At 42.3% G+C, this 21209-nt stretch overlaps 1 protein-coding gene across 3 annotated transcripts in view; it reads left to right on the top strand.

Moving 5' to 3' along the window:
* Window positions 1-21209, top strand: part of LOC140740152 (breast cancer anti-estrogen resistance protein 3 homolog) — a 48123-nt gene that overhangs the window by 13271 nt on the left and 13643 nt on the right. For all 3 annotated transcript variants that reach the window (XM_073069117.1, XM_073069115.1, XM_073069116.1), the window contains exons 4-6: window positions 3386-3480; window positions 14043-14671; window positions 17281-17396. In XM_073069117.1, coding sequence (XP_072925218.1) covers window positions 3386-3480; window positions 14043-14671; window positions 17281-17396 — 840 coding nt within the window. The remainder of the gene's footprint in view (window positions 1-3385; window positions 3481-14042; window positions 14672-17280; window positions 17397-21209) is intronic.

The raw sequence follows: 21209 nt of genomic DNA, 5'->3' as shown, positions 1-21209 counted from the left end.
AAAAATCTGAGGTGCAAAGGGATTTGGGTGTCCTTGTGCAGGACTTCCTAAAAGTTAACTTTCAGGTTGAGTTGTGGTGAGGAAGACAAGTGCAATGGTACGATTCATTTCAAGAGGACTAGGATATAAAAGCAAGGATGTAATGCTGAAGCTTTGTAAGGCACTGGTGAGGCCTCACTTGGAGAATTGTGAGCAGTTTTGGGTTCCTTATCTAAGAAAGACTGTACTGACATTGGAGAGGGTTCAAAGGAGGTTTATTAAAAATGATTCTGGACATGGAAAGGCTTATCATATGAGGAGTATTTGATGACTTTGGGTGTGTACTCACTGAAATTTAGAAGAATGGGGGATCTCATTGAAATCTATTGAATGTTGGAAGGCCTTGATAGAATGGATGTGGAAAGAATACCTCCTATAGTGGGGGAGTCTACGACCAGAGGGAACAGCCTCAGAATAGAGGGACATTCACTTCGAATGGAGTTGAGGAGGAATTTCTTTAACCAGATGGTGGTGAATCTGTGGAATTTGTTGCCACATGCAGCTGTGGAGGCCAGGTCATTGGGTGTACTTAAGGCAAAGATGGATAGGTTGTTGATTAATCAGAGTGTGAAGTGTTACAGAGAGAAGGCAGGGGAATGGGGTTGAGAGGGAAATTGGATCAGCCATGATGAAATGGCGGTGCAAACGCATAGCCTAATTCTGTCCCTAAATATTATGGTCTTATGCTCTTAATTCCATTAGCAAGTTCAGCTCCCTGATGTCATCTTCCATGTTCCATAAACTTGAGCTCATTGAAACTCTGCTGAAATATCCCATTGGCCATTCACGTTCTTCAATATCACTGGCCTGTATCAATTCCATGCTTACAGTATCAGTACCTAAATTTAGAAATCTAGTTTACAAATCCCTGTATTGTCTGGCTGACAAACTATCCAATTTTATTATTCCACCAAAGGCAGTTTCTAGCTTTCGAGGCCCTAAATTTGTTGGGTGAACTGTCTTTCTCTTTCTCTTTGATACCTTAATGTTTTTGGTCAAATGACCTGATTTCTTTTTTGAAGTCACTGAATGAAGTTTAGTTGATAATACACCTGTTAAGCCCCTTGGGGCATTTTTACTGTGCTAATCCTGGCAGAGACAAAGATATGCCTTATAAGATATGCCAAATAAGACCATAAGATATAGGGGCAGAATTAGGATATTCGGCCCATTGAGTCTGCTCTGCCATTCAATCATGGCTGACTTTTTCTCAACCCCATTCTCCTGCCTTCTCCCTGTAACATTTTACCCCTTACCAATCAAGAACCTATCACTTTCTGCCTTAAAGATTTGTTTTATTTGCAACATGTAGATCGAAACATCGAAGCATACAGTATCAGCATTCAGCACAGTCCGAGAATGTTCTAGGGACAGCCCACATGTTACCATTCTTCCGGCACCAACAGACCATGCCCACAACCGCCTAACCCTTACCCATTTGTCTTTGCAATGTGGGAAGAAACGGGAGCACCCAGCGGAATCCCACACGGTCACACAGAGAATGTCCCAACTCCTTAAAGAGAGCAGAGGGAGATGAATCCCGACTGCTGGCACTGAAGGGCATTACACTAACAGCTACACTACCATACCTACCTATCGCTTGGCCTTCACAGGCCTCTCTGTATCAACAAATTCCACAGCTTCACCACCCTCAGGCTGGAGAAATTTCTTCTTCTCTCAGTTTTAAAGGAAGGTCCTTTCCTCTTATTCTGAGGCGATGCCTCCCAATCCTAGACTCTCCCACTAATGGAAACATTCTCCATCTATCCAGTCTTTCAGGGCTTTCAGTATCCCATAGGTTTCAATGAGATTAACCCGCCCACCTCATTCCTATGAACTCCTTAGAGACCACAAAAATTCCTCATGTCAAGCCTTTCATTCTCATGAACGTCCTCCGATCCCTCTCCAGGGCCAGCTCATCTCTCTTTCAGATACCAGGCCCAAAATTGTTTCACAGTATTCCAAATGCAGTCTGACCAATGCCTTACAAAGACTCGGTAGTATATCCTCGCTCTTATGTTCTAGTCCTCTCAAAGTGAATGCTAACATTACATTTGCCTTCTTAAACTATCAACTCAACCTGCAAGTTAACCTTAAGGGAATCTTGGACTACAATTCCCAAGACACTTTGCACCTCTGATTTCTGAATTCTCTCTCCATTTAGACAACAGTCTACACTTTTATTCTTTATTCTTCAGAAAGGAAAGAAATAAACACAAGAGAAGAAATAAATCAGCCAGAGATCTCTAGCTGACTACTGAGCTGTGCTGGGCAGTCAGGTGTTGGGAAAAGGATATATCTAGTTTAGTTCAGAAGCCAGCCAAGCTTCAAAGGCTCCTTTCAATGAGCCAGTACAGGCTATCAATGCTCCGATCATTAGTCCCATTCTCATAAGCTTTCCCACAATTTTTCATCCATCATGTATTGTGAGAGTCACTGTTGAATCTGCTTACCACATACAGGTAATGCATGTCAGATCATAACTCATTGCAGTGAAATTGTCTGCCTCACTTTTAGAACAACACACACAAAATGCTGGAGGAACTCAGCAGGTCAGGCTGCTGAAAAGGAATAAACAGTTGGCGTTTCCTCCCGAGACCCTTCATCAGGAAACACTGACTGTTATTCCTCTCCATAGATGCTGCCTGACTTGCTGAGTTCCTCTGGCATTTTGTGTGTGTTGCTCCAGAAATCCAGAATCTGTGGAATTTTTTGTGTTTATGATTTGCCTCACTTCTCCTGTGTTTTTTTTTAAACACAATTATTTCAAAAACGTTTCCTCCAGCAATCCACCCCCTTTGCTATTAGAAGCAATTTCTCTTAACATACTCCATCCAAACCATTCATGCCTCTATCAAGCCTCTCTGGAGGAGGTATACATGATTAGTATTGGGTAAAGGGGTGATTTCTCCCTTGTTGCCTCTCCTCACTCTATCCATACACTTGAGATAGCAGCAAAGCTCCTTCTTGGCCAAGAAGGCTTTAATTGGAGCCACCGGTAAACATTTAAACATAAGATTCCAATGTAGTACTGAGGGACTGCTGCATTGCCTAGGCTGTTGCCTGTTGCCAAGTTGGTTTGCTGGTCCCATAACAAAACTACCAGCAAGAGTATGCTGAAATGGAGAAACAAACCAACTCTGTGAGAACCCACAGCTAATTCTCATGATTATCACATTACAGCACTCCAAAAATGTATTGTAGAATGTTTTAAATTCATGAAAGCACGATAGAGTTGGAGGCTCTTTTACAATACCAATTGTACTCTACCATGTGAATTGTTTGATAAGTTAGAAGGGTTAACTAACAAAGCCATTCTATATTTACTGACATGTTTTTATTCTAGGAATAAGGACAAGAGTGGCAGCCATCCAAATATTCTGGACTGGAATGACAAAAAGCCATTGCAGTCTGCCCAGTCTGATAGCTACCTTTCTGGAGGTAAGTCCATTTTAAATCTCGCCTCTTGCACTGCATGCATTCCTATCCTGATAGGATGCATCCTAATAACACTGCCATTTCAGCTTTGAGATAATATATCTAGACTGTAATATCTTTTGCAACTGCACCCAATACTCTTTGATCCTGGGGACTGAAAGCTGTTAGAGATAAAAGTGGTGAATTATGAGCATAGATTGCTGATGCTGGGTTTGTCTTCCCTTGAGTATACATCAAGGGATGATTTAATGGTATCAGGATCAGGTTTAATATCACCATCATATGTTGTGAAATTTTGTTGTTTTGCACAGCAGTACATTGCATAATAATAAAAAACTGTAAATTACATATAATAGAAAAAATTACATTAAATAAGTAATGCAAAAAGAGAAAGAAAAAATAGTAAGGTAGTATTCATGGGTTCATTGTCCATTCGGAAATCTGACAGTGTAGGGGAAGAGACTGTTTCTGAAATGTTCAGTGTGTGTCTACAAGCTCCTGTACCACTCCTTGATGGTCGCAATGAGAAGATGGCATGTCTTTAATGGTGGACGTTGCCTTTTTGAGGCATCCCCTTGGAAGGTGTCCTGGATGCTGGGGGGGCGGGGTTGCTGGTGCCCATGATGGAGCTGGCTGAGTTTACAACTTTCTGCAGCTTTTTCCGATCCTGTGCAGTGGTCCCACTAGGTGCTGATGTAACCAGTTAGAATGCTCTCCATGGTACATCTGTAGCAATTTGCGAGTATCTTTGGTGATATACCAAGTATCCTTAAACTCCTAATGAAATATAGCCATTGTCATGCCTTTTTTGTAATTGCATTAATATGTTGGGCCCAGGATAGATCTTCAGAAATTACACCCAGGACTTTGAAACTGCTCACCCTTTCCGTTGCTGATCCCTCAATGAGGACTGATGTGTCTTCCCTCGACTTCCTCTTCCTGAAGTTCATAATCAATACCTTGATCTTACTGGCATTTAGTGCGAGGCTGTTGCTGGAACACCGCTCAACCAGCTGATCTGTCTTTCTCCTGTATGCCTCCTCATCATCTGAAATTCTGCCAACAGGACGTGTCGTCAGCAAATGTATAGATGGTGTTTGAGCAGTGCCTAGCCACATAGGGCATGGGTGTAGAGAGGGTAGAGCAGTGGGCTAAGCACATATCCTCGAGGTGCACCAGTGTTGATAGTGAGGAGGAGTTATTATTTCCAATCCACACAGACTGTTTTCTCCTGGTGAGGGAGTCAAGGATCCGGTTGCAGAGGGAGGTACAGAGGCCCAGGTTTTGGAGCTCATTGATTAAAACTGAAGGTATGATTGTGTTGAATGCCGAGCTGTAAATAATAAACCGGTATTACTATTGTCCAGGTTATCCAAAGCTGAGTGGAGAGCCAGTGAGATTGCATCCACTGTGTACTTATTATGGAAATTGATGTATCTAAGATAATTAAAGGTTTTCTTGAAACTGTTTCCTCTTGTGGGAGACTCTAGAACAAGAGATCATAACCTTAAATCTAGAACTAAGGTATTCATAGCTGATGTAATGAAATACTTCTCCGGCTAAAGAATTGTTCTTCCGAAATCTGTTGATCTTGGGCTTAGTTGGCATTTTCAAGTTGGGGATTGATACACTTTTATGAGTCAGAGGTACTGATGATTATTGAGTCAAGGTAGGTAATTTCCTGTGGTACAGATCAACCATGGTTTTATTTATTAGCAGGATGCACTTTTAAAGATTAGCTTTATTTGTCACATGTTAATCAAAACATACAGTGAAAAACATTATTTTGTGTCAGCGATCAACGCTGTCTGAGGGGGCAGCCCACAAGTGTTGCCACGCCTCTGGCGCCAATATATCATGTCCACAACTAACTGGAGGGACTGCATGATCTGTGACCTATTCCAGGTTTCGTAATAAGTTTCACGTGATAATCTTGAGTAAAGGCCCTTGATCTCACCCTTTTAAATACAAATCTACAATATATCCACAATTTATAGCTCTCATCTGGATATCCCGAGAAGATTTATCTCATGTTTCAATAACAGGAAGCTCCTCTGACAGTTCAGCATTCCTCAGTATTTTTTATAATTTAATTTGTTAATCTCCTATGGAGCTCCAGTTGAAAACTTGCTAATGAAGAACTATCAAATACGCGTATACGGACAGTGTGGGGAGAGACTGACGGAAAAATTCATTACTATCTTATTCAATGCACTTCTTTCAGATAAGACAAATTTTGACTGAACACAAGAGATTCTGCAGATGCTGGGAATCTTGAGTAACACACACTAAGTACTGGAGGAACTTGGCAGGTCAGGCAGCATCTATGGAGGGAATAAACAGTTGACCCTTCACTTGATCCTTCATCATCTTCATCAGTTTTCATTGAGGCTTGTAAAATCATGAATGGTTTTGATAAGTAAAGCAGAGGGATGAATAGCCAGAGGTTACATGGAGAACACAGGACAGTATAGCCCAGGTTCAGGCCCTTCGGCCCACAACATTTTACTGAACCAATTAAATTTGTAATCAAATGGCCAACGAATCTCTTCTGTCTACTCAATATCCATTTTCCCTCACATTCATGTGCCTATCTAAATGTCTCTTAAAATCCCTAATGCATCTGCCTCTAACACCACTCCAGGCACCCATCACTCTGCAAAGAAACAACTTGTCCCTCACATCTCCTTTGTAATTACCCCCTCTCACTTTAATTTTTTGCCTTCTGGTATTCAACATTTCAACTCAGGGGGAAAATTTACTGCCTGTCTACCCTATCTACACCTCTCATAATCCTATAGATCTCTATCAGACTGCCCCTCAGCCTCCAGAGGAAACAACCCAAGTTTATCCAGCCTCTCATTACAGCACATGCCAGTCTAACATGTTTAAGATGATTGGGAGTGAATGGCAAGAGATATGAGGTAAAACATTTTTCTGCAATGAAAACATGTGAAACATACTGCCTGAAATGGGAAGAAGAGTCAACCGTTACCCGCACAGGAAATTGGATAAATACTGAAAGGAGAAAAGCATGACTACAGTATGAGGCAAGAATGTGAAAGTGCATTTAAATGGATAGTTCATTCAGAGAGTCAGCCCAGAGTCAATCAGTGAATAGCTGCCTTCTAAACTGCATCATTAGTTGACAACCCTGTGGCCTGTCCTTGTGGTTAGGCTGAGACATATCCTAAAAGGGTGGGGCAGGCAAAGGCCGTTTCTGGACTTATGAGGTTTGCATCAGCTTAACAAGTTGATCTCCTTTACATTTTTTTTTTACATTTTCAGGATATGGCATTGTCTATGTTTATTTCCCATTAATAAATACCCTTTAAATTTCTTACTCATGGAAACTAAGATGTAGAAACAAAAGGATGTTAAATGGCTCCTGTAGAATTTACTCTCCTTTTCAGTAAGATCTATGCGGACCCTGTGCCTTGTCCATTTTCCTGCCTGTTTCCGTAACTGGCATTATATCTACTCTGTCTCCTGCACTCACTATTTTCATAGCCCAGCAATAACTTGCCACCAGTTTCTTGAGCTTTAAAATTGGCCAACTTACTTTGAGCAGCTTTATCAACTGGCTTCTGGAAGTTCATATACAAAGCACTGTTCACTTCTGCAGTGATGTCCCCGTGTGTACAGCAACAACCTTTGCTTGTTCCATCCAAGTAAGTTCTGTCTTACCATGACCACAAATTCACACTTGATCCTTCTGACCAACTGAAAGATTTCAAATTTTTCTAACAGTCTATGGACTATAGGCTCACTTTCAAGGACCCTACATGTTCTCATAACTATTTATTTATCTATCTATCTATCTATCTATCTATTTATTATTATTATTATCATCATCATCATCATTTGTTGTTGTTTTTGGTGCACAGTTTGTCTTCTTTTGCACATGGGCTGTTTGTTAGTCTTTATCTGTAGACTTTCATTGATTCGATTCCATTTCTTTGCACTACTGTGAGTGCCTGGAAGAGAGTGAACTGCAGGGTAGTAAATGGTGACAGTTACATCCTTTGATAATAAATTTACTTTTAACTTTAAATTTGGCACATTATTCAGCACAATATTGCCGGCCCCAGCATGCCTTGTTTGAGAACGTAAGCAGAAAGCTGCCTTGCACATTAACTCAGAATTACCTCTCAGATATGAACTAATCTGCTCCTCTTAATCTATATGAAGTTAAAATTCCTAATTAAAATGACTGTGCAATTGCAACATGCTTGCCCATTTCAAAACTCCCCCCGAGATGCCTGTACCCCACTCCAGGAAGAGTTTTATACTAACACCTTGCTCAGCACTCACGATGCATTCCCAAGAACAAGGATGCTAATGGAATTGGCATAAAAGGGTCGTCATACCTTTAGAACAGAGATGAGGAGAAATTTCTTTAGCCTGAGGAATTCATTGCCACAGACGGCTATGGAGGCCAAGTCATTTAAAGTGCAAGTTGACATGTTCTTGATTAGTCAGGGCATCAAAGGTTATGGGAGGAGGGAGGAGAGTGAGGTTGAGAGGGATAATAAATCAGCCATGGCAGAGGAGACTCGATGGGCCAAATGGCCCGATTCTGCTCCTATGTCTAATAGGACAAGATGTGATACTGAAATGGCTGCTGTGCTGAGGACCTAGTGCAAACACCGCCCTTTCTGTTGCTATGCTCTGCTGTCATTGGAAACCTGGATGCTCGGAGCATGGGGTGAACAAATCCACTCCTAATTACCAGCCTGTCCACCCACCCTCAGTCAGCAACAAAGTGATAGATGCTGTCTTCAAGAATCCCATCAGGGAGCACTTACTGGTTCTCTGGTGTCGAGTTTGAACTTTGCCAAGCTCAGACCTCATCAGAGGCTTGGTCCAAATGTGGACCAAAGAGTTCAATTCCATACTTGAAGTGAGATTGACTGTCATCAACGTCAAGGCAGCGTTTGACCAATGTAGCATCAAGGTGCTCTGTAAAACTGGGATCAATAAGCATCGATCAATAAGTTAAAGTATTGAGTACCGGAGTTGGGATGTTATGTTGAAGTTGTGTAAGACATTGGTGAGGCCAAACATGGAGTATTGTGTGCAGTCCTGGTCATCTACTGTACCTACTGGAAAGATCTCAATAAGATTGAAATCATACAGAGAAAATTTACAAGGATGTTGCCAGGACCAGAGTTATAGGGAAAGATTGAATAGGTTAGGATTTTATTCCCTGGAGCACAGGAGAATAAGCGGAGATTTTATTGAGGTATATACAATTATGAGTGATACAGATAGGGTAAATGCAAACAGGTTTTTTTCACTGAGGTTGGGTGAGAGTAAAACTAGAACTCATAGGTTCAGGGTGAAAGGTGAAATGTTTAAGGGAAACACAAGGGGGAACTTCTTCACTCAGAGTGTGAGTGTGTGGAGCAACCTGCCAGCAGAAGTGATGGAAGTGGTCCAATTTCAACTTCTATAAGAAGTTTTAATAAGTACATGGATGGGAGGGGTATGGAGGGCTATGATCTAGGTGCAGGTCAATGGAACTAGGCAGAATAATAGTTCAGCACAGACTAGATGGGCTGAAGGGCCTATTTCTGTGTTGTAGAGTTCTATGACTCTATCAAAGAGAAAACAGTCCATTGGTTGGTCCTATCTCACACAGATTTATATTTATTGTATATCGCAATAGGAGTTTCTCAGGGCAGAATCCTGGGCACAACCATCTTCATCTACTTCATCACAGACCTTCCAACCAACATCAAGTCCATACTTCGCTAGTGATTGTATAATGTCCATTCACAACTCCTTGACAAATGAAGCAGCCACTGACAACATCAAGCTTGGGTTGATAAGCAACATTTATGCCACAAAGGTTCCAGGCGATGACCATCTCCAACAATTTAGCCCTTCCATTCAATGGCATTGCTATCACTGTCACCCCACTGTTACTATCACTCCACCATCAATATTCTGGGCATCTCCGTTCGGCAGAAACACAACTAAACCAGCTATATAACTACCTTACTCTTAAGAGCAGGTCAGGGAGCTGGGTATCCTGTAGTGAGAAACACGCCTCTTGATACCCCAAGGTCGTTCCACCATCTGCACAAATCTGGAGTATGATGCAATGTTGTCTACTTGCCTAGCTGAGTCCAGCTCCACTAACTCTTAAGAACTCAATACCATTACAGTACAAAGCACCCCACCCTTACTCACCACTCGAAACCTTCAATTCCTCTCCACCAGCACACAAAGACTACAGTGCATGCCATCTACTAAATGCACTGCAGTTGTCCACCCAGACTACTCAGATCGCACCCCATAATCTCTGCCGTCACGAGGGACAAGGCAGAAGGTAAATGGGAACACACCACCCACACTTTCTAAGTCAGACACCATTCTGTCTTGTAAATATACTGGCAGTCTCTCATCATCACCTACATCCTAGAATTCCTACTCATGGCATCATGGGAGTACCTTTACCGGCAGGGCTGTAATGGTTCAAGAAGATGGTTCACCGCCAGCTGCCCAGGGATGGTCATTAAATACCATCGATACCCAATTGCTGCGTGCTTTTGTGACCATTGCACATTACCATGAAGAAATGTCTGAGCTGGGGATAACTGACCATCCAGACAAAGCAAATGGGAGACATCTAATCATAAACACAAGAGATTCTGCCGGTGCTGGAAACCCAGAGCAACACGCGTAAAATGCCAGAGGAACTCAGCAGGTCAGTCAGTGTCTATGGAGAAAGAAAAATCTACGGTGAGACAGCATCTCTAAAGGGGAAGATGCTCCAGGAATATGTACGGTCACAGCAGTCACTCCTGCTCCAATCAACGGGGAAACTTGTAGTCCTGTTCATCTTTTTTATGACCGGAAAACTCTGCTGACTATAACGAACACTAAAATCTGCAAGTCCACCTCGTTAGCAAGTGGTATAGCGAAGGTGCTGCTCAGTCCAGACTAACGTGGGGAGCGGGCCTCGATTTGCTACAGCTACTCAGAGAGCAGCCCGTTGGAAGCAGTGCACAGAAAGCGTGTCATTTTTTGAGTGAGACTTAAAACAGGTCCCTACAACTCTGCTCACTACTGTTCAATCACTAGAGAATAAGAAGGATTACCAGACTCTGTCTGAACCAGTGGTAGATGAGGGACTATTGCACATTTGTCCTGACACAACTTCAGATTTGGCCATCCAGCTAGAAGGCTTAATCTCCTTTCAGGTGGATAGAAATGCTGCAACGTCCAGCAAGACCTGTAGAGGAGGTCTGTGTGTCTACGTCAATAAGAACTGGTGTGCGAATGCCTCGGTAGTGAATGACAAATCGTTTTTAAATGGTGGAGTGCAGGCCCTTCTGCTTAGTGAGGGAGTTCACTGCCATCGTGATTATTGCTGCTCATTCCTCACCCCCTCCCCCTCCATCCCTGTGCTAGTCTGGGGAAATGCTATGGGAGCTCCATACAACCTCAAAACCACTCACGCCAATGGCGTCTTCATTGCTGCCGGTGACTTCAATCAGGCCAGTTTAAAAACAGTCCTGCCAGCATGTCAGCTTCACAACCAGAGGAGAGAATACAGTCCTAACGAAAGGTCTCAGCCTGAAACATCGACAGTGCTTCTCCTTATAGATGCTGCCTGGCCTGCTGTGATCCACCAGCATTTTGTGTGTGTTGTTGAGAGAATATATTTGACCTGGTTTATACCAAAGTTTATGGAGCCTAAAAGCCTGCCCCCTCCCCCACCCTCCCTCAGATATTCAGACCACATATCCATTTTGCTAATCCTTACGTATAGACCACGGGTTAAATGAGTTAAGCCAGTTCACAGGGAGATCAGACCTGGCCAGAAGTTGCCATCTCAGCACTGGAGGACCGCTTCAAAAGCACGGACTGGAGCATTTTCAGGGAGCAGATCATCATGTTTCTTTTTCTTCTATTATGTTTTCTCTCTCTCCTGTATCCATTTCAACGTATATTTAGTTCTTAATCCTGACTACTCAATACCACGATTACAATTTATGATCACACGGAAAGGAGGAACTCCTTAGGGGAGTCAGTGTGGTCTTGTGCATGGGAAATCCTGGCTCACAATTCTTACTGAGTTTGTTTCAAATGGGCTACAAAGAACGTTGATGAAGGAAAGGCAGCAGACGTGAACTTCAGCAAGGCTTTTGACAAGAGCCTGCATGGTAGACTGGTCTAGAAAGCTGGAGCATATCAGGTCCATGTGTTTCAGCAAACTGGACCAGATTTGGCTTAGAGATAGAAGCCTGATGGTCATGGAGCAGGGTTGTTTTTCTGACTGGAAAACTGTAACCGTGGTGAATGAATGGTGCTAGGACCTGCGTCGTTTGTCATATGTATAAATGACTTGGATGAGAGTGTTTGTGGTCTGATAAGTAAGTTTGTTAATAACACAAGGATTGGTGCAGTTGTAGCTAGTGAGCGAGGACTGTTATCTGAGGATACAAAAAGGCACAAATTTCTGGGAAGCTGGGCAAAGCGGTGACAGTTGGATATTTTTAATCCAGACAAATATGAGGTAATGCATTTTGTATCATGTAATAGCAGCCAGCCATATCACAGGAAACGGCAGCAGCCTTAGAAGTGTTGACGTTCAGAGGAATCTTGGGCTGTAAGTTCATAGCTCCCTCAAAAAATTGCAACGCATGTGGATAGGGTAGTGTAAAAAAGCATAGCTCAGAGGCTGGGGTATTAATTTTGTTTATTTTGCTGTGTAAGTCATGTATAATTTATGTTAATTTAGTTTGATGCAATTTACATTTGCCATGGTTGTGTTGCTGCTACAGAAAGCTAATTTTGGTGGCATTTATCCTGTAGGTGTGTATTCCTTTGACAATAAACCTGTATTGAGTACAAGAGATGAGGCAACATGTTGCAGGTGTACGAGACATTGGCTTGCTGTACTTTCAACATTGTGTGAAGTTCTGGAAACCACAGTATAAAAAAGGCGTGGTTGCAGTAGAAAGATGGCAGAAGAGGTTCATCAGGATGTTACCAGGAATGGAGGCTTTAGTTCCAAGGAGAAATTGGATAGGCTGGGATTATTCTCACTAAGGTGCTGGAGGATATAGAGAGACCATACAGAGGTTTATAAAACTGCGAGTGACATAAACAGGTTAGATAATCACAGTCTTTTCTCAAGGATATGAAGTCAAAGCTAGTATACGTGAGCTTAAGATGACATTTAAAGGATGTTTTACCACAAACTATTCATTAAAATTGGTGCTTATTCTTTGTCTAAGTGCCTTCTGAGTTTCAAACTCCAACCTATGCTACTCTATCCTGTATGGGGTGTCAGGGAGGGGGTAGCACCTCTGGGGGGAAGACCTGTTGTTCCTTACTTTGGTCCTCAGCTAGCTCTCACCTGTGGCTCCGAGTGAGCTGTTTGCATGTGACGGCGGCCACACCCCGGCAACGGCTTCGACAGGCCATCCTAACCAGGTGAGAGTAGCTGCCGGAGTTTTTTTGAACCTGGGTGATTCAGGCTTGTCTACCCAAAGTGTGGAAAGACTGGATTCGGCGGACTTCGCAGTGGAATCCACCAGCTGGTTCTATGGGCACGAAGGCGTATCCCAGCACGCAGTGTAGAATGTAAAGAGCATGACAAGACATGTAGATCGCACTAGTCATCCACTGCGTTCTGACCCATCTCCAGATGTCTTGACTCTTGACTTGCCACTGGATTCAGATAGACTAGGACGAGAGAGTGAGGTTGACCACCTGCGCAACTCTCCCTCATTTTAATCAAACTCACGCGCAAGTCGCGACATCACAAACACACCCACCATGTCAGTTGTCCTCATTGCTCACGATGGATGTGCACAGGCACTCTATTTTCTAGCTTCATTTCATTGCACTTTTAATTTTCCATTCACCTATTGTGGCTAAAACATGATTTCGAACTAGAACCTACTGTTTTCTTTTTTTAAGAGCTGTTATTAATGCTAATCCTCCTCAGAAACATATCATCCACTTACAAGGTTGAAGTTCTTGTGATTACTGTGTGTATCCTTTGCAACGGGTTTTGATCTCAGCTGGATTAAGATAGATCCCAGCTCAATGGTACCCCAAAATGGCACTAGTAAGTAGAATGTCTTTTTCCCACACCTCGAATTTATCCACATTATCACCTCCCTAATTTTTTTATCCCCGTGCCTATCATTTGGGCGACAATTTAGAGATCCTGTTCTTGGTATTCTCCGAAAAGGAATATGGTGTTGGTCCTGAGAGAGTCGGCAACATAATCAGAGTACTGGTCAAAGTGAGGAGTCAATAACAAGGTTTTAAGGTGGAGATTCCAGAGCTCAGAGGTTTGATAAATATAGGCACAGCCAGCAATTATGGAATAATTAAATGAGCTAGAAGTTTGAAATGAAGTGGTACCAGTATCTTGGAAGGGCTTTGGTATTGTGTTTAATGGCCAGTTGAGAGAAACAGCAGTGCCCTAGCATCTATCTACCCATATGACAGGGAAGACAACAAAAAAATAAGAAAGGGGAGATTGATGTACACTGTGAGATTTATATTATTCATATTGTGTTTCTGTGCCACAGGACCCAGGGACATCATTCAAGCAAATGAAACACAGAAATTAATTCGATCTTCATCAGTGATGTATAGAGCAGGGAGTGACCCATTAATAAACCCCAAAGTGGGCCTAAGGCGCCTTTATTCCCAGTCTAGCATTGGGTCAAGAGGTTCTGAAGGACAGTTACACTCGAAGGCACCTCCAAAACCACTCAGAATTCCGTCTATTGTGGTTCCGGATGTTCCTACAGATCCACTGTTAGATGGAAGCGTCTACTGCGAGCTAGTGCCACACGTTCTAAAGACCGGCCAGAAAACCTCACCGTCAATAACTCACGTGGAGAGACTGCGAGCTGCAGAACGATCGAAGATCAGGACCCGTATGACAGACATGAATTTTTGCCTCCTGGATTTAGATATGAACTCAGTCTCTATGAAGGCCTGCCAAGAGGAAGCTGTGGAGGAAGATGGTTGGACATTCTCTCAGCCACAGCTGGAGACCACCAGCTCATTTCAACCTGACACCTTTACTTCAATCTTACTTCCGCCCGACAACAGATCTCTAGATCCATCTGTGCTTAAGCAACTCAAAGAAATATTCAGTGAACATGATGCAAAGACAATAGCACAGCATATTTTGAAAGTGGACTCTCAGGTACAGTACATGGGCTTTAATTAGTGATGAACCTGATACAGTCAAAACCTTTAGCATTACTGTTTCATCTTCTCAGTCATTTATTTGATTAGGTAAACTGGAGCATTGTTGGCACCAGAATGTGTGGTGACACTTGCTGGTTGCCTCCTGCGTTGATTGTTAACTCAAATGACACATTTCACTGTATGTTTCCACATACATGTGATAAATAAATCTTAATCTGTAAATTGGAGGCTAAAAGTGCATTGAGGAGTGATGTAGGAAACTATCCAGCCCATTGGGTTTGCACAGACTCCCAGCAGATCAATCCCACTGGAGTATTTCATCTTGTTCCCATTTGAAACTGTCTCACATAATTTCCCCTATCAATTCCCCTTCGGTTTTCCTGTTGCCATTCACTTACACAAAGGGATCATTTACTGTAGAATATTAGCCTGACAGAACTGAGCTCTTTAAAATTTAGTTGGTGTTTGAAAAAGTCATAAATATAAATAAATACCCAATGGAATCTGTTTTGGTCTACTTGCGGGTGCAGACCCAAAACTAGAGGCCATACATATAAATAAATCCAACAACAAAATCGGGAGGACCTGTCAAGCCAGAAAATTGTTAGAATTATAAACACAAGTGATTCTGCAGATGCTGGAAGCCCAGAGCAACACAAAATGCTGGAGGAACTCAGCAGTTCACATAGCAGCTGTAGAGGGACATTAAAATGTGTGGCCTCCTGTACATCGGTGAGACCTGACGTAGATTGGGAGACCGGTTCACCGAGCACCTGGGATTCGCCCACCAGAAAAAGCGGGATCTCGCAGTAGCCGCCCACTTTAATTCCGCTTCCCATTCCTATTCTGACACGTCAGCCCATGGCCTCCTCCACTGTCGCGATGAGGACACACTCAGGTCAGAGGAGCACTCCTTATACTCTGTTTGGGTAGCCTCCAACCTGATGGCACGAACATCGATTTCTCAAACTTCCGGTATGTCCCTCCCCCCCACCCCTCCATCTTCACCATTTTTCTCTGGTGCTCCCCCACCCCTGCTCTTCTTTCTTCCATGGCCTTCTGTCCTCTTACATCAGATTCCCCCTTCTCCAGCCCTGTACCTCTTTCACCAATTTCCCAGCTCTTTACCTCATCCCTCCTCACCTCCTGGTTTCACCCATCTCCTTGTGTTCCTTCCTCCCCTCCCCCCACCTTCTTGCTCTGACCCCTCATCTTTTTTTTCCTCCGGTCCTGATGAAGGTTCTCAGCTCAAAATGTCGACTGTACTCTTCTCCATAGATGCTGCCTAGCCTGCTGAGTTCCTCCTGTATTGTGTATGCATGTTGCATCTTGAATCTTCAGATACATCAGAGCAATTTAAGAAACTCTTAGGTTGACATGGATGGAAGTAAATTGGAGGGTTAAGTGGGAGGGAAAGGACACCTACTGTGGTATTGTTCTATGTTCTTACCTCAGTGCTGAATAGCCACTCTTCATTTATGAAACTGTGCCATTTGTCTTAGATCCCTCAGCCAGGTGAAGCATCTTCCCTGCGTATTGCCTGTCAAATCCTTTAAGAATTCTACAAATTATGGTGGGATCTCCTCTTATTCTTAGGTACTCTAGTAAATACAATCCCAGTCTACTCTCTCCTTCTCCTTGTATTGTAATTCTAAATCTGGAACCAGTCTGGTGAATATTCAATGCACTTCGCACTCTACACTCTCTGATGAGTGAGGAGACCGCAACTGGTAAGGCTCAGTCTCCCCAAGGCCCTGTACGATTGCAAACTGGATTTCCTTCCTTCTGTATTAAAGTCCTTTTGTCATAAAGCTACTTGTAATAAACTGATAGCTTGCTGTGTCTGAAGTGTTAATCTTCTGCCACTTGTGCACCCAGGTTCTGTTCAACATCAACACTTCCCAGTCTCTCACCATTTAACAAATACTCCACATTACACTGATAATGGCACACATTCCAGTACTATGCTCCTGCACGACCACTCAGCTGGCCTGCATCTCCTCAGTGCTTGCAATCTCTTACTTTGTTGAGTATTATTTCATGGATTGTGAAAAGCTAGGTTGTGAGCAGCAATGCCCGAATAACCTCACTAATTACAGCCTGCCCAAGATCAATTCGTTTATTCCCAGTCTTTGTTTTCTGTGATAACAAATTATCTATCCACATTGGCATCTTACTCCCAATTCCATGTGCTCTCACCTTGTTGATCAACCTCCTGTGTGATACCTTATTAAATAAGGCAAGAGAGAATTGACTGATACTGGAAGAATCCCTTCCTATCACCCTGAGTTGAATTTGGCTCCTATTCCCACTGCCGAGATTTACACATGAATAAATGTGAGAAAACACATGATGCTACACGCATATATGTTTAGTGTCAGTGAAGGCCTTGACTTCAACGATGGTATATGAGGAAATTCTCAGTATCCACAAACTTGTGCCATTGGAATCCACGCGTTTAAATAAATTCTGCATTTCTTTGTGAGGTTACTCTGAGAATAGGTAGGCCATTCCAACAGAAACAGAAAACACGTCAACACCCTTTGCTAGGAGGAACAAATTGTTTTAATCTCTTGCAAAGATACACATGCTTTGATCTTGTAGGTTGCTCGCCTCGTCAATGTGTCCCCAGAGCAGAAGAGGATGATGGGAGTGAGGTCAGGACTCAATCTGATCACATTGCCCCACGGACACCAGCTGAGGATGGATCTCCTGGACAGGTAACGCCAACAATCTTTGGCACTGAGATGCCAAAGACCTCAACCAATTAAAACTTCTTTTGTTCAGTGTTTTGGGAGATCCACCTATACTTGTTCATTGTAGGAGAGAGGAAACTCAGCAGATAAAGATGAGATGAGGATGTCATCACAAGAGAAGCAAATTCCAATGTCAATTGCTTGTGATGTCTCAGGTTGTACTGCCGCAAGCTCTTTAGATGATGTTACTAAGCTACCCAGCAGATGGAAACATTTAACAAAGTGAAAATTTGGGTTAGAACACACTTGCAGTACTGTGAATGGTCATTTTTTTGGTAGTGTATAACATAAAACTATTGGTGAAACTGCTGAAAAGATTTTTATGATAGCAGGACAGAGATGTTATATTGTTCAGAGAAGATAAAACAATTGGGATACTTCATTCAAAAAAACAGAAAAAGTGAGGACTACCCAAGAAAAGTCTTGTCCTAACATTATTAACTTCCTGGAAAAGATTTGTACTTGAGAGAGGAGATAGAACAAGGGCTATAAATTATGCATATAGGGAATTTAGGGGAAGCCAGCATATGATGGAAATGCAGGACACATATATAAATGAAGTCATTGGTGTGCAGCAAAGATTATGGGAAAAGCAAAGGCTGGCACAATAGTATCACAGGGTGAGACAAATAAGTGTAGAATAAGATATGTATTGAGTGTACCTCCCATCTTTTGGGCTAAACGTCCTGGAGCAACATTCACAAAATGCTGGAGAAACTTGACAGGTCAGGCAGCATCCATGGAGGGAAATGAATAGCTGACGTATTTGGGTCCAGACCCTTCATCAGGACTAAAAAGAAATAATGCAGAAGCCAGAATAAAAGGATGGAAGAAGGGGTGGAGAGAAAGAGAGAGTAAAGTGTAAATCATGTGAGAAGCTTGGAGGTGATAGGTGGAAGAGGCAAGGGGCTGAACAAGATGGAGTCTGATTGGAAGGACAGAAGACCATGGAATAATGGGAAGAACTGGAGAATAAGAAAGACAAAGTTGTGCACGATGGTAGGTCATAAGGGTGGGGGAGGAGAAAAAGGAATGAAAGGGAAATCAGAAGGGGAGAGGGGAAACAGAGGGAAGAGGTTACGAGATGTTAGGGAAATCGATAGTGATGATATCAGGTTGGGGACGACCAAACAGCATACGAGGCGCTGTTTCTCTAATCTGCATCTAACCTCAACTTGGTAGTAGAGGAAGCTGTAGACTAACCTGTCAGTGTGGGAATGGGAAGTGGAATTAAAAAGGCTAGCCAGCAGGAGGTCCTCTCTGTTATGGTAGGCGGAGTGAAGGTGCTCAGCTAAGCAATATGTCAGGCCTCACTGTTATAGAGGAGGCCACATAGGACGCAGTAAATGACACCGATGGATTCACAGGTGGGATACCTGAAAGGACAGTTTAGGGCCTTGAAAGGCGGTAACAGTGGAGGTGTAGAGGCATGTGTAACATTTAGCACGTTTGCAGAGATAAGTGCCTGGAGTGCCTACGTGCCCTGTCCCTGTGGTAAGTACTGTGCGGGAATCAAATAAAGAAAAATGCACTCAGTGGCCACTTCATTAGGTATCTCCCGTACCTAATAAAGTGGCCACTGAGTGGACGTTCATGGCCTTCCTGTGCTGCAGCCTATGCACCTCAAGGTTCAACATGTGTGTTCAGAGATGCTCTTCTGTACACCACTGTTGTAAAGCATGGTTATTCGAGTTACTGTTGCCTTCCTGTCAGCTTAAATCAAACTGGCCATTTTCCTTGGACCTCTCTCATTAATAAGGTATTTTTACCCACCACTCACAGGATGTCTTTGTTTTTGATTTTTGCACCATTCTCTGTAAACTCTAGAGACTGTTCTGCATGAAAATCCCAGGAGATTGGCAGTTTTCAAGCTACTCAAACCTCCCTGTCTGGCACCAGTAATCACTGCACGGTCAAAGTCACTTAGATCACACTTCTTCCCCATTCTGATGTTAGGTCTGAACAACAACCGAATCATTTGACCACGCTTTTATGCATTGAGTTGCTGCTATGTGATTGGCTAATTGGATATTTGCATTAATGAGCAGGTGTAGCTGATAAAGTGGTCACTGAATATACACTAGGAAAGGTATTCTGATGTTTGGTCACAGATAAAACAAAAGAAAATGTAGAGGAAGGCAAACAAATTGTTCACCAAGATTATTATTAGCAATTCACACCAGAGGAAATGCCTATTGGCTATTGGATATTTTCATTTGGATCTTTTGAATTTTAGTCTAGATGGTGGACAGAAATAACAGGTGCTTCAGATGGTGGTTCCAATAGTTCTGCATTTCTGTTATGGATTGCAACCAAGAGTGTACGATAATAACAAAACCAGACATCGGTGCAGCAAGTCAGACAGTATCTGTGGAGAATATTGGGGATTTTTAAAAAATTGATTTTTTAATGCATTTTCTACAACACTACAAACAAAAAAAAACCCAAAAACAAAGTAGAAAATTAGTACAGTGCAAGATAAACATACAATAGTAATATAATACAAAATAAGATAATTGAGAAAGCACCCAAGTTGAAGTCATGTAAATTAGTGTCCTCCCCAAGCCCCACAACAAAAAAAATCTCCAGACCAACCAAAACAAAATGTAGAAAATATAAATCAGAACATTCAAACCCCCAAAACTGTAAATACACTTGAAAACAGAAGATAATAATGCCTACTACCAAAAAAAAGAGCTGAAAGCAAGGGACTGAATTAAGAGGAAAATTATGAAAATACTCAATAAAAGGTCCCCAGACCTTATGAAACTTTAAATCCGAATTAAGAATTGAATAATGGATTTTTTCAAGGTCTAAACAGGACATGATATCGTTAAGCCATTGAGCATGCGTGGGCGGGGCAACATCTCTCCATCTAAGGAGGATTAGACGTCTAGCCAGGAGAGAAGCAAAAGATAATATTCGACATTTAGTCGAACTCAAGTGTATATCTGTCTCACCCAAGAAACCAAACAGAGCAATTAAAGGGTTAGGTCTAAGTGGCGATTCAGAATACAGGATAAGGTTATAAAAACATCTCTCCAAAATTTCTCTAAGCTAGGACAGGTCTAGTACATATGAATAAGAGAGGCCTCGTCACTTTTGCATTATCACAAAGAGGACTAATATTAGGGTAAAATCGAGATAATTTAGATTTGGACATATGGGCCCTATGAACAATCTTAAACTGTAAAAGACAATGGCGAGCACAGAGAGAAGTTGAATTAACCGATTTGAGAATCGAGTCCCAAATCTCATCAGATAAAGGGATATTTAAGTCATGCTCCCAAGCCATTCTGATTTTATCCACAGGGGCACGCTGTAAGGATACTAATTTATCACGGATAAAGGATATTAAGCCTTTACCCAGTGGATTAATAGAAAGAAAGAAATCCATAGCATTTTTCTCGAGCATTTCAGGGAAGTTGGGAATTAAAGGATTGATAAAGTGTCTGATTTGGAAATATCTAAAGAAATGGGCATTAGGCAGATTGAACTTAGCAGAGAGCTGTTGAAAGGATGCGAAGCGATTATCGATAAAAAGATCTTCAAAATGCCTAATGCCCTTTCTATACCAATCATAGAATGTTGAATCATACATAGTAGGTAGAAAAAGATGATTATGTAAGATAGGACTAGAAAGGGAAAAACCATAAAAACCATAAAATTTCCTAAATTGGGCCCATATTCGCAAAGTATGTCTAATAAGAGGATTAACAAATAGTCTGGACAAACTACTAGGGAGTGCAGAGCCAAGAAGTGCAGAAATAGATAGAT

The sequence above is a fragment of the Hemitrygon akajei genome, chromosome 16 (genome assembly GCF_048418815.1).
Source record: "Hemitrygon akajei chromosome 16, sHemAka1.3, whole genome shotgun sequence".
Classification (NCBI taxonomy): Eukaryota; Metazoa; Chordata; class Chondrichthyes; order Myliobatiformes; family Dasyatidae; genus Hemitrygon; species Hemitrygon akajei.
Note: the sequence above shows the minus strand (reverse complement) of the source record. Positions and strands in the feature narration are given on the sequence as shown.